The sequence below is a fragment of the Camelina sativa genome, chromosome 15, assembly GCF_030686135.1.
Source record: "Camelina sativa cultivar CO46 ecotype springtype chromosome 15, ASM3068613v1".
NCBI lineage: Eukaryota > Viridiplantae > Streptophyta > Magnoliopsida > Brassicales > Brassicaceae > Camelina > Camelina sativa.
In genome coordinates this window covers 23,838,370-23,852,453 of record NC_141894.1, presented here as the reverse complement: position 1 = coordinate 23,852,453, position 14,084 = coordinate 23,838,370, and the positions used below count along the sequence as shown (strand labels likewise).

The following is a 14,084-nucleotide window of genomic DNA, read 5'->3' as shown; positions in this document are numbered from 1 at the left end:
AAACCCTAAAAATTTGAAATTTTTTTGCAAAAATCTTTATAAAAAAAAGAGTGTTCATGTAGTTTGCATTGCATATTAGGATCTTGTTTAGCATGTTTCATATAGGACTGTTTAATATTTGCATTAGGGATCTATGATGAGTTTTGCCTTGTTAGCTTGTTTAAATTCACTAAACTAGGATCAATGCCCAAGTTAATAGTACATTGATGCTAGTTGAGTAGTTAGAAGCATAAGATTGAACCAAGCCTTGAATTCCTGCATTGCATTTGGTCTAAATTGAAGCATGTTGTGATTTGAAGTCATTTCCTACTTATAAGAACCTAATATTGACTTTCAATTATCAATGTGTGCATTGGTTTAAACTCATGGATATCATATACATATTTGGATCATCTTTCTCCTTTTTACCACTCTTTTTGATCCAAGTAGCTGATTTCCTCATTAAGAATCAGTTTCCCTACCCTTAACCAACCTTTTTTTCAAGCCATGTTTATTCTTATGTGTGTGAGGCCTATTTTTGGGATTGAGCTTGGTAGAATGTGTTAGGTTTTAATTGACAAGAGTAAAGCCTTGTGTAGTTCTAGTTTGCATTTTTCAAACTAGATAGGACTAGGTGGTTCACTTGTTGGGTTTGGGACTTGGCTGTTATGAAAAGAAAAGAGGAAAAAGAGAAAGAAAAAGGGTAGAGTCTTTAAGAGGAGAATGTGTTTAAGCAAAGTCTAGTGAAAGGATGGGAAGTAAAAATTTTATTAAAGATGGTTCTAGTTAAAGAAAAGAAAAGAAAGATAAGAAAAGTCTAGCAAAAAGCTTGTATGTCTTAAGAATAAGAAGAAAAGAGAACCATAGCAATAAAAAAGAATCCCCCATTCCACTAGAAAGATCAAATAAGAAACCTCTCCTAAGACTTCAAAATCAAAAGAGAAAAGGGTGAAAGAGAAGTGAAGAAGAAAAAGGGTAGAACTAGGACAATTTGGGTTTAGATTGATAGGATAAATACTTTGGGTGCCTTTGGGTAGACAAGGTCTTGTACTTGTATGTGTCTAAGTGTTCTTACCTTTAGCATTCTTCTAAAGCTCAATCCGTTACGATTCAGCCTCGGCGTCCTTCATGATAGTTGTAGAAAATTGAGTTATATTTCCAATGCCGGTGGTTGCAAGGCAATCGGAGCTTTCGTTCAAGAGTTATACCTGTTTTACTGAACCTATATCATTCCTGATCGAAGACTGGAGTTACTTGACGGACCAACCACTCGACCATGCACCCGACCGAGCATGGTCGAGCACTTGCAGCCAACTCTGTATTTTGTCCTCTAGCTAACTAGGGCTTCCCCCTCTTTACTATATATATGTGCTGGCACTTGTGGCCGAAAGGGGAGACCCTGTAGACACCTCATAACCTAGTTTAATGTTTAAGTTGCTAGATATGGCTAATGCTAGAGATTATCATGAAGCATGCTAAGAGATTAGATGTTTTGTTGATTTTTGACTATAATGATTTGAGTTTAATGCCTGCTTTTATATGATCTTTGCTAGTGAGAGCTAGATTGAGAGTATCTTAGCTTGATTGTTATTGCTAAGAGATTGGATTAACTTGTATTAGGAGATCATTGTCAAGAGATATCTCATGTTTGATTGAGGTTTGTTGGCTAGTTTAGATAATCATAGCTTGAGTCCAGCCCATGAATCCATCCTTAGGACCCTATTTATCTATTGATTTACCTGTTTGAATCCTATTTAATCGCTTGCTGTTTGTTTACTTTCGTTCTGCTCTATTTTGTTTGATGCTTTGTTTCAGTTCAGTTCATTCGCTTGTCAACTCGACCACCCACTCGACCATGCACTCGACCGAGTGCTAGGTCGAGCTCCAGTTTACTTTCTTGTTTATGCATTGTTCTGTTCTTGTTTTCTTCTACTTATTAGTCAATTCTGCTTAGTATTGTTTATTGCACTTGTTCTACAGTTTATTTAATTCAGCATTACTATTGTCTTAATTAGTTGCCTTAGTTCATTGCATTTCATTATTGTCATTAGGTTGTTAGAAACAAATCAAATTGATATTTGGCTTAACTTGAATGCATTGATCACATCTTGACTACTTACATATCACACTCTTTATGGTTTGACATCCTTTATGCTACCTAATGGTATTGAAACACCTTGCATACCATTCATCATCATCTCTGCTTATGTCTATGTTTGCATGTTCTCATACATTCATTGCATAATTAGACCTTGAAAAAGATCTTGTTTCAAAACCATAGGTACAGGAAGGTGTCATGTAGTGTAATTTGAGTGACTGAAGAAGTGTCCAAGTTATCGAGACCAATGAGCCGCCGTCTGAGCAGTAACTGAATATCCTTTTTGATCTTGTCAACAGAAGAAAAAGTTGGAGTGTGGATCCTCGCATTGCGCTCAGTCCATATTGCAAAGAGGAGAGCTTGAAATATCAAATTGCAAATGACATTGAGCTTCCTGCTTTTGGTAGGGGATTTAATCCAATGGAGATATCCTGTAAAAGTCAGAGGTTGCAGTGGAGGATGAAGAGATGCAATGAAATCAAGCCATAGCACCTTCAAGAAAGAGCACTGGAAGAAGAGGTGATCTCGAGACTCCTCCCCTGATAGACAAAGAAGACAATTCGAGGGCACCTGCAAGTTCCAACTTCTCAAACGGTCCCTAGTCGTGAGTCTGTTTAGCATTGTCAACCATGTCATGAAAGCCATTTTCGGGATTCTTTCTTTAAACCAAACCTGGGAGTGCCATGGTACCAAGGGGCCATGCGGATGCAAGTGATTCCAAACTTTTAGAGAGGAGAAGGAACCTTGGTCATGATCTGGGGAGAGTTTCCAAAAGAACCGGTGTTTCCCTACTGTAACTGATGGAGGTGGATGATTATGATATTCTTGATATACCTTAAAAAAATAAAAAATAAAAAGTACTCTTGAGATAAAATAATTTGTGGTACTCAATACAATATTATAATTATTTCTATTTTATTTTATTTTATTTTTTTTCTTAAAATGATCCACACAATCGTACCTTGTTAGTTAAACACATCAGTAAAGTTATGTTTTAATTGTTTACGAGCCATGACTCATGGCCGTCGCTAACTTTTCGAAGGCTACAATCAAAGAAAAATAACGGGCTGAATTTTGTGACTGCATGCAATAATATATATATATATATATTTAAATGTTTATTATTGTAACAGCCGCTTTCTAAAATTGGGATGTAGGGAAAACCGAAGGAAATTGATTTTTGGTTTAATTAAATTATGGTTTAATTTAATTAAACCAAAAAGCCTTATTTCTCCTTCTTTTTGTCGACACTTCCTCCTCTTTTGTGCTTTGGTCGACATTGTCATCAGAGAGAGGGAGATAAAGAGAGTTAAGTGTTGGTTATTTGGTGTAAAGGAGAAAAAGAAGGAGATCAAGCTTTTTCCTTAGAGTTAAGAGAGAAACAGAACTGTCAGGATTTGGGAGAAGGAGAATTCGACTGGTCAAATCGTTTTGAAAGGTACTGATTTTTAGTATGGTTGTAGCTAAGAGTTTTTCGTACACTCTCCTTTTTACAGAAGTGAATTTGGGTTAATATTCTAGGAGATATTGGCAATTTCATGGACCGTTTCTTCTCATTCGCGGATTGAGACCAGCGGATGTTACGGGATCGATTGTGGTTTCATCTGAGATCCGATCGTGCTGAAATTTTGGGCTAAGCTTCTGGACGTATAGACTTTGCATTTCACCAGAGGGATTAGAAAGTTAACTTGTGAGGTTGTTCTTTTCTGTTTTGATTTCGTGGTTTGACTTGTGAGGTTGTTCTTTTCTGTTTTTTTCTGGCAGTTTGTTTTCAATATTTGTTTGTTATTGTGATTGGTTGTAGGAACAAGTTTGGTTGTTCTTGGATATTGGAAAGCATCTCATTTTGTTGTATTTAGTTTTGTGAATCACTTGTTAAGGTAAGTGCAGGACCATGGCTTATCTAAGCTGGAGATTTCTCTAATCTGCTTGTTTATGTGTTGTTTGGCTTGTTTATTGTTGATTGTTTATTGTAGATTGTTGGTTGATGGTTAGAGATGTCCCTATTGCTTGTGTGTATAGCCCAGTAGATGGGAGGATTGCCTTACTGAGTGTTTATTAAATACTCATGCATTGCAATATGTGTTTGTGGTGCAGATAAAGACAAAGTGTGACCGTGGAATCAGGGCAATGAAGAGGAGGATGTTCTAGTGGTTCGTTTGGTTGTCTGGCTTCTGTTAGGTTGCTAGAATGGAGTCCTAGAATGTTGTTTAGGATTGCTGGTTCTTTGGATGTTGTTTGGATCATTAGTTTATGATTGGAATTAATATTGGCTATTTATATTTATTGGATATTGGTAATGTTTTCCGCTGATCATTGTGATTGTGGTTAGGTGGCTAGTGGGTATGGGACCACTAGTTGTAGTTTATTATTATATTATATTATATATTTATTATTTATTATTAAAAAAAAGGTCGGTCTTTTCATTTTGGTATCAGAGCCCTTACGGTTCTAGGTTTGGGTTCACTAGGTTTATGTTCTGATGTTTGGGATTGCATGTCTAGATTGATTATGTGAGTTAGTCAATTGTGTGTGGCATGGAGTCCTAGAACATCCTCTTTGAGCCTTCAATGAGATTCCACGGTGAGCTATTGTTATGTTTCTATGTGTGGTATTGATTTGTTTTCTGCTTCTTAGCCTCTGTTCTTGGAAGATCAGTGGTTAAGGTGTTTGAGTTGTTGGTCGTGGACGGGGACGTGGTCGTGGTAATTGTCAGGCGGGTCCCGAGGCCAGCGAGTGTGTGGTCCAGAGTTCCACGAGGAGGTACGTCAGAGGGTCGCAAGCGTATCAGGAGGGACCAGAGGGGGTTAGCCGGTGAGCATGCCGGGGGTGCTGGGAACCCAGGTGTGGGGTTGCAGCAGGTGGAGCCCAGGGTCGAGATGATCGCTTGGCGGATCTGTTGGCGTGCTGTTGGAGCGGTTACCGAGAGGGGTACCAGTGTAGGCTCTAGTTGTGCCGCATGTGGCGGGGTGCAGCCGAGGGCTATTGATGTTGAGGACTTTCCACCTTATGTTAAGAGGATGGAGCGGTTGTAGATGACCGATATGAGATTATTCTCAAGAGGTATCAGACCTAGAGAGGCGGATAGGTGGACATATGCATGTTTTCAAAACAGATAGAGAGGCGGATAGGTGGACATATGCAGACCGAAATATGCGAACGTATGGTACTTGTTTGTTTTATTACGCTCGTATTGATTATTTGTTGTGGAGAATAGCTATGCGGAAAGCTAATTTTGGATTAATCTATCTTGTGGAAGTTTTCCCTAAGAGACAAGTTACTAGAGGTTCTTGGACGAACAAGAGGGTTGACATTCAGGTGGCTTCGAGTTGATGTCGGCATACTTGAGTGTTTGTTTGGCAGAGCTGAAGAAGCAGCTAGAGGATTTGTTGAGTAAGGGATTCATCCGTCCTAGTGTATCATTGTGGGGAGTTTCCGGTTGTGCATTGATTATCGGGGTTTGAACCGGGTCAGAGTCCTAAGGAGTATGCAGTGAATTTGAGGGCAGTTCTGGAGAAGCTGCGGGAGCAGAAGTTGTTTGCTAAGTTGAGCAAGTGTAGTTTTTGGCAGCGTGAGATGGATTCTTTGGGTCACATTGTTTCTGCAGAGTGAGTTTCTATAGATCTGGAGATGATTCAGGCTATCAGGATTTGCCTAGACTACAGAATGTCACTGAGATCAGAAGTTTCCTTGGTTTGACAGGTTACTACAGGACCAGGAGATGAAGTCTCTGGTAGGAGAGATCAGTGCGTTGAGCTTGTGTGCGGTTTCTCGAGAACCATTGGGTTAGGAGGCGGCTTATGGAGCGGATCTTCTGAGCAGGGTGTGGTTGGCTCAGGGGAAGGATTTGGGGCTGGTGAATGTCTCTAAGGATATTGATTCAGAGTATCAGGTCTCAGCGAATGGTACTATCTTGGGGCGCGGTTGGATTTCTGTGCCCAAGGATGAGGATTTGAGATAGGAGATCTTGAGGGAGGCTCATGTGAGCATGTTTTCTATTCATCCAGGAGCGACTAAGATGTACCGTGATCTCAAGAGGTACTATCATTAGGCCGGGATGAAGAAGGTTGTAGCTAGTTGGGTCGCGAGGTGCGACATGTGTTAGCTGGTGAAGGCTGAGCATCAGGTTCCAAGCAGATTACTAAACAGTCTATCCATTCCAGAGTAGAAGTGGGATATGATCGCATTGGATTTTGTAGTAGGATTGCCAGTGTCACGGACCTTTGATGCTATCTGGGTCATTGTGGACCTGTTGACTAAGTCAGCACATTTTCTGGCCATTAAGAAGACTGATGGAGCAGCGGTCTTGGCTAAGAAGTATGTGAGGGAGATAGTCAGATTGCATGGGGTGCCGGCGAACATTGTGTCTAATAGGGATTCTAAGTTCACTTCGGTGTTCTAGAAGGCATTTCAGGCAGAGATGGGCACTAAGGTGCATATGAGTACAACTTATCATCCCCAGACAGATGGACAGTCTGAGAGGACAATCCAGACGCTGGAGGATTTGCTGAGGATGTGTGTGTTGGATTGGGTGGCCATTGGGCGGATCACCTGAACCTGGTAGAGTTTGCTTACAACAACAGTTATCAGGCGAGTATTAAGATGGCTCCTTATGAGGCTTTGTATGGGAGACCATGTCATACACCATTATGCTGGACTCAGGTGGGGGAGAGGAGCATGTTTGGTGCTAGTTTTGTTCAGGAGACCTCAAAGAAGATTCGGGTTCTCAAGCTGAACATGAAGGAGGCTCAGGATAGGCAGAGAAGTTATGCTGATAGGCGGAGGAGAGATCTTGAGTTTCAGGCAGGAGACAGAGTGTACCTCAAGATGGCCATGTTGCAGGGTCCGAACAAGTCATTCTCAGAGACTAAGTTGAGTCCGAGGTATATGGGCCCATTCAGAGTGATTGAGCGGGTTGGACTAGTGGCATATAGACTGGAGTTACCCGAGGTTATGCGTGCATTCCATAAGGTTTTCCATGTGTCTATGTTGCGGAAGTGTCTCCGTGAGAGTGAGCAGGTGTTGGCTAAGATTCCTGAGGATCTTCAGCCTAACATGACATTGGAGGCGAGACCAGTGAGGGTTCTCGAGAGGAGGAACAAGGAACTTTGGAAGAAGAAGATTCCTTTGATGAGAGTCTTGTGGGACTGTGATGGTGTTGAGGAGCAGACTTGGGAGCCTGAGGCGAAGATGAAGGCAAGGTATAAGATGTGGTATGAGAAGCAAGCCCCGACTTGAACTTGTCTAGCTAGGTCCCATCTGTAATCCATGGCTGGAGCGGGAATGGAGTATTCCAGCCTATCTCTATTATTACTCGGTCGCTTGGGGTGGTTGGTTGTGCGACTCAGTAACAAGATGGGGTGGTGCTCGGGGTACAAAGTTTCTGTGAGGCGGGGTTTTGGAGGAAAGTTTTCCTGGAATAGAAGTTTCCAAAAGTGGAAAGCTTCCAAAAATGGAAAGTGCTAAATATGGAAGGGCTTGTGTGGCCTTGGTGGCGGACTTTTGAGTCAGTGTGCCCATGTGTGGCGGTCTTTTTATACATTGTGTGGCCTATGTGGCGGGCTGTTTAGCCGTGTGTGGCCTTTGTGGCGGGCTGTTTAGCCAATTATTTGGCCTTTGTGGCGGGCTGTTTAGCCAGAGTGTCTTTGTGACGGTCCTTCGGGACCGATGGTCTTTGTGACGGTCCTTTGGGACAGATGGTCTTTGTGACGGTCCTTCGGGACGAGTGGCCTTGGTGGCGGTCCTGTTTAGGACATTTGTTTGGCCTTGGTGGTGGTCCTCTTTAGGACATTTGTTTGGCCTTTGTGGCGGCCCTTGTGGCATGTATATGATCCTTGTGTGGTCATGAGGTATTCCAGTGAATTGATATGTGGTTGGTAGGACATTGAGATGTTTTACGCGAGCAACGGGAAGGAAACCTGGATAGGGATAGGACTCAGACATGTTTAGAATTGTTTGCTCGCGGCTCTTGGAGGACTTAGGTTCTCCTAGTACTGCCATATTCAGAGACTTTGTGGCTTGGGAATATGGTTGGTATATCGACTTCGGATGAAGATCCGGGGGCGCACTATAGGGTGGCAACCGGAGAGACGAGTCTTGGATTTTCCATATATATTATGGCATGCGGGCTTAGGTCCGATGAGGAGCCAACATTATGGCATACAGACTTAGGTCTGATGAGGAGCCAATAAAAACTCAAGGTTTAGGCCTATGTGTAAAGGAAAGTCCAAAAGTCGGGAGCAAATGACGCCTGGAGCGTGAGTCTATCGCCTAGAGGTGACCTTCTGTAGATCGGTCAGAGGAGTGCGGGCCGTGGAGACGGTTGCACGAGAGTCCTTGGCTGATGATCATTCGAGATTCGAGGACGAATCTATGTTGGTGGTGGGGGGAATTGTAACAGCCTCTTTCTAAAATTGGGATGTAGGAAAAACCGAAGGATATTGATTTTTGGTTTAATTAAATTCTGGTTTAATTTAATTAAACCAAAAACCCTTATTTCTCCTTCTTTTTGTCGACACTTCCTCCTCTTTTGTGCTTTGGTCGACATTGTCATCAGAGAGAGGGAGATAAAGAGAGTTAAGTGTTGGTTATTTGGTGTAAAGGAGAAAAAGAAGGAGATCAAGCTTTTTCCTTAGAGTTAAGAGAGAAACAGAACTGTCAGGGTTTGGGAGAAGGAGAATTCGACTGGTCAAATCGTTTTGAAAGGTACTGAGTTTTGGTAGGGTTGTAGCTAAGAGATTTTCGTACAATCTCCTTTTTAAAGAAGTGAATTTGGGTTAATATTCTAGGAGATATTGACAGTTTCGTGGGGCGATTCTTCTCATTCGCGGATTGAGACCACCGGGTGTTACGGGAATGATTGTGGTTTCATCTGAGATCCGATCGTGCTGAAATTTTAGGTGAAGCTTCTGGACGTATAGACCTTGCTTTTTTACTGGAGGGATTAGAAAGTTAACGGTTCGTTTTGATTTCGTGGTTTGACTTGTGAGGTTGTTCTTTTCTGTTTTTTCTGGCAGTTTGTTTTCAATATTTGTTTGTTGTTGTGATTGGTTGTAGGAACAAGTTTGGTTGTTCTTGGATATTGGAAAGCCTCTCATTTGGTTGTAATTAGTTTTGTGAATCACTTGTTAAGGTAAGTGCAGGACCATGGCTTATCTAAGCTGGAGATTTCTCTAATCGGCTTGTTTATGTGTTGTTTGGCTTGTTTATTGTTGATTGTTGATTGTTGATTGTTGATTGTTGGTTGATGGTTAGAGATGTCCCTATTGCTTGTGTGTATAGCCCAGTAGATGGGAGGATTGCCTTACTTAGTGTTTATTAAATACTCATGCATTGCAATATGTGTTTGTGGTGCAGGTAAAGGCAAAGTGTGACCGTGGAATCAGGGCAATGAAGAGGAGGATGTTCTAGTGGTTCGTTTGGTTGTCTGGCTTCTGTTAGGCTGCTAGAGTGGAGTCCTTGAATGTTGTTTACGATTGCTGGTTCTTTGGATGTTGTATGGATCATTAGTTTATGAATGGAATTAATATTGGTTATTTATATATATTGGATATTGGTAATGTTTTCCGCTGATGATTGTGATTGTGGTTAGGTGGCTAGTGGTTGTGGAACCACTAGTTGTAGTTTATTATTATATTATATTATATATTTATTATTTATTATTAAAAAAAAGGTCGGTCTTTTCAATTATAACAAAGACGAAAAATTTATTAAAATGAGCCATAGGTTGTTCAAACTCCCGATGAGTGAGTCTCCACTAACACTCCTAACACTACTAGACCAGAGAATTTTTTGATAAATCTGGGCTGAATTTTGTATATAGTATATACGGCCGCAAGTTGATGCTTCATTGGCTTAGCCTATGGACCGGCTCTCGCCATGAGTACTATTAGTACTATTTGAGGAGATGCTCTTTTTTTATTCATGAATATGATATTTTTCTCTATTTTTCATTTTCAAATATTTGATTCCACATCAACAAAAGAAAATATTTTATAATTTTTGACAATGGTTAAGAGATTATAATTAATAACATTCATTCCGAAATATATTTTTTCGTTTTTTATGGAAAAAAAATTATGTTTTTGTTTCTTAAACATTTCGGCTAAGTATTTGGTTGGTCTTTATATCCTCTAGTGGAGAAATCATGTAAACACTCATATAATATATATTACCAATATATTATTATTATTATTATTATTATTATTATTATTATTATGATTACTGTTATTATTATTATTATTATTATTATTATTATTATTATTATTATTATTATTATTATTATTATTATTATTATTATTATATAGAGTGTTATAGAATGACTTTGCAACATAAAATTATATAAGTTTTTAGTTTTGACTTTATACGACTTTTCATATTTCTTTTCTATATTTATTTTTCATATTTGGTGGAATAGGGTTGGACATGGGAAGAATTAATACTCTTGAATTTTGAGATACCTTATTCCGACCTTTACGTAAAAAATTACAATTAAAAAGAATACCCGGTAAAAATAGATAAATGAGAAACATATGCAAGATATAGTTCTAAAAATGTAAATTTACAAACTTCAAAATTAAAAACTTATATTTTTATGTTGCAAAGTCATTCCAAAACATTTTATTTAATAAACATTAAAAAGCGGGTATTAAGGGGTTGAGTAATGAATCTAATAATATAGCCCTGGGCAATCGGCAAAAACCGATTAAACCGAACCGATCAAACCGAAACATTCGGTTTTTGGCAATAAATGAGAGAGGAGGAGTAAACCGATCGTTAGGGTTATTTTATGAGTTCGGAAATCGGTTTTCTCGGTTTGGTATCCGATTACCGATCGGTTTATTCGGCTTAAAGGAACATGGTATAAAAACAGAAAACCCTAGATATAATCCATTACAACGATCCTAGGAAAAAAAAAAAGATCTCTGCCTCCTTCTTCACTCTCTTCTCCTTTACGATCTTCCTTCTTCTTCTTTCTCCATTCTCTTTTTCTAGACTCTACTACTTCTTTCTCTTCTTCGTTCTCGTCTTTCTCTTCACATTCCCATCATTGTTTTTTCTTTTAAATCTGAAGCTTTAATCCATGGCAGCTGGCTGAAAAAAAAATCCATGGCAGCTATGACTGAAAATCTCCATCAACTTAATCCGCCTTTAATGAGTTTACAGCGTGAGGTTCGTGTTCAGATTTGATTATTGGTCTTGCATGTTGTTTCATTGTATAGATCTTAGATTTCGTGATTATTTTGACTGATATAGTTATTTCCTTTTTTGTTTTAGTGAAAATGTTAGAAACGGATTCATCACCCTCAGGGAATATGACGGGCGGAGAACGTCGTTGCTGTCACGGTTCCATCACAGTCGCAGCCGCAGCCGCTCAACCAGCGGCTCATATTTTTGCGAAAACCCTAATATTTTATTGGGTTGGGCTATATTAATTGTATGTTTGGGTTTTTGTTAACTGTATTTTGGGCCTCTTATTGTATTTGTAATGGTTTTTAGTCAGATTTTGATTTTGTGATAGAGTAAATTTTCATATTTTTAATATGTGAACCGAAATAGAAACCGAATAAACCGAAGAAAAAGAATATCGGTTCAATTTTGGAATATAAATTTTAGCCGATTGACTCGAACAAACCGACATCCAAACCGATCCGAACTGAATTTTAATTCGGGTCTATTCGGTGGAATTTTTAAGAAACCGAATTTCCCTTAAACCGAACAACCCGACCTAAATAATCCGATTAAACCGAACACTCAGGTCTATTCGGTCGGGTAACGAGATAGATCTATAAAATAAATACTTGAAGTTTTTGAAAGGACCGACTTTTTTTTAAATAATAAATAATAAATATAATAAATAATTAAACTACAGTTATTGGTCCCATATCCACTAGCCACCTAACCACAATCACAACCAACAGCAGAATAACCAATACCAACAAATATTCATTAATAATTCAATAATAACCAATATCATAACATAAACCATATCCAATAACCAATCATCAGAAAACATGAAACCAGCAACCTAGCAATGTTTCTAATGACTCAATTCTAGCAACATTGCAATGCCAGACAACATCCAATCGAGTCCCTAAAACATCCTCCTCTTCATTGCCTTGATTTCACGATCACACTTTGCCTTTACCTGCACCACAAACACATATTGCAATGCATGAGTATTTTATAAACTTTTAGTAAGGCAATCCTCCCAACTACTGGGCTATACACACAAGCAATAGAATCATCTCTAACCATCAAACAACAATCAACAATCAACAATAACAAACCAGGACTTTGCATCGACCGACACCAACATGCATCGACCGATACCAAATGGAGGTTGCGTCGACCGACGCAAGATCTGCGTCGACCGATGCAAGGTTAACTTGCATCAACCGATGCTCCCAATGCATCGACCGACACATGCTTGACATAACACGAAAATCCTAGAGTTTACGCGCCGTCCTCGCATCTGCATCGACCGACGCACAAAATGCATCGACCGATGCAATGCCGAGCATCGTTTTCCTCCAAAGCTTCTCGCCGGATCTTCGTTCCTACAACCACAAAACTCGATCCCAAGCCACAAGAAAGCTTCCTAACATCCATAGCAACAATCTAACAAGTCTAACATCACACAACAAGCAGATTAAAGAGTTCTCTAGCTTAGATAAGCCATGGTCCTGCACTTACCTTTGCCAAGACAAATCTGAACCTAAACACAAGGAGGAAACGCCTCTAGGAAGCTCCTACAACGTTCTAAGCCTCAGATCTCACCAAGAAATGCCACCAATCACCCAAAATCTCCAAAACTTCTCAGGAACTTTTTCTCTCTTTCGTTCTCCCTAAAAAACGGCCACAACCCACGAATGAGACAAAAAATCGTGTTAAGGGTTTTCCTTCACCCAAAACGCAGCGTTTGCCTTAAATCAAAACGCAGGAACTTGAACTTGCATCGACCGATGCAACAACTGCATCGACCGATGCAATTCCCAAACTGGGATTCTGGTTCACGGATGTTACAATTCTCCCCCACCAATCTAGATTCGTCCTCAAATCTTGAACAACCATCAGCCAAGGACTCCCGTGCAACCGTCTCCACCGCCCGCACTCCTCCGACCGATCTACAGAAGGTCACCTTTAGGCGATAGACTCACGCTCGAGACGTTATTTGCTCTTGACTTTTTGGACTTTCCTTTACTCATAGGCCTAAACCTTGAGTTTTCATTGGCTCCTCATCAGACCTAAGTCTGCATGCCAATGTTGGCTCCTCATCGGGCCTAAACCCGCATGCCATAAAATATATAAGGAAAAATCCAAAACTAGTCTCTCGGGTTGCCACCATACAGCGCGCCCCCGGATTGTCATCCGAAGTCGATATACCAACCATATTCCCAAGCCACAAAGTCTCTGAATATGGCAGTACTAGGAGAACCTAAGTCCTCCAAGAGAAGCAAGCAAACAATTCTGAACACGTCTGAGTCCTACCAACCACATATCCCCTCACTGGAATACCTCATGACCACACAAGGATCATATACATGCCCCAAGGGCCACCACTAAGGCCAAACAAGATGTCCTAAAGAGAAATGCCACCAAGGCCAAACAAAATATCCTAAAGAGGACCGCCACCAAGGCAAAACAAATGTCCTAAAATGGACCGCCACCAAGGCTACTCGTCCCGAAGGACCGTCACAAAGACCATCTGTCCCGAAGAACTGTCCCAAAGACACTCTGGCTAAACTGCCCGCCACAAAAGCCGCGCAAGTGGCTAAACATCCCACCACAAAGGCCACACAATGGCTAAACAGCCCACCACAAAGGCCACACACGGCTAAACAGCCTGCCACAAAGGCCACACTCGGCTAAACAGCCCGCCACAAAGGCCACACAATGTCTAAAAAGACCGCCACACATGGGCACACTGACTCGAAAGTCTGTCACTAAGGCCACACAAGCCCTCCAAGGCTCTCCACCGCTAACATGGACAAACTCTAACTCCCGT

At 40.5% G+C, this 14,084-nt stretch overlaps 1 protein-coding gene and 1 long non-coding RNA gene across 2 annotated transcripts; one reads left to right on the top strand and one right to left on the bottom strand.

The window, feature by feature from the left end:
- Positions 1 to 2,248: 2,248 nt before the first annotated feature.
- Positions 2,249 to 2,722, bottom strand: LOC147927004 (uncharacterized). The gene has a single exon (XM_087487266.1). The coding sequence runs from the start codon at positions 2,720 to 2,722 to the stop codon at positions 2,249 to 2,251; it is 474 nt and encodes a 157-aa protein (XP_087343392.1).
- Positions 2,723 to 10,957: 8,235 nt separating this feature from the next.
- On the top strand, positions 10,958 to 11,596 carry LOC104747324 (uncharacterized). The gene is made up of 2 exons (XR_761127.3): positions 10,958 to 11,248; positions 11,354 to 11,596. It is a non-coding gene; the product is annotated as an uncharacterized LOC104747324 (long non-coding RNA).
- The last annotated feature ends 2,488 nt before the right edge of the window (positions 11,597 to 14,084 follow it).

What these genes read in the sequence shown, in the direction of transcription:
- LOC147927004 (XM_087487266.1), bottom strand. Translation starts at nt 2,722, where the DNA reads ATGGCTTTCATGACATGGTTGACAATGCTAAACAGACTCACGACTAGG.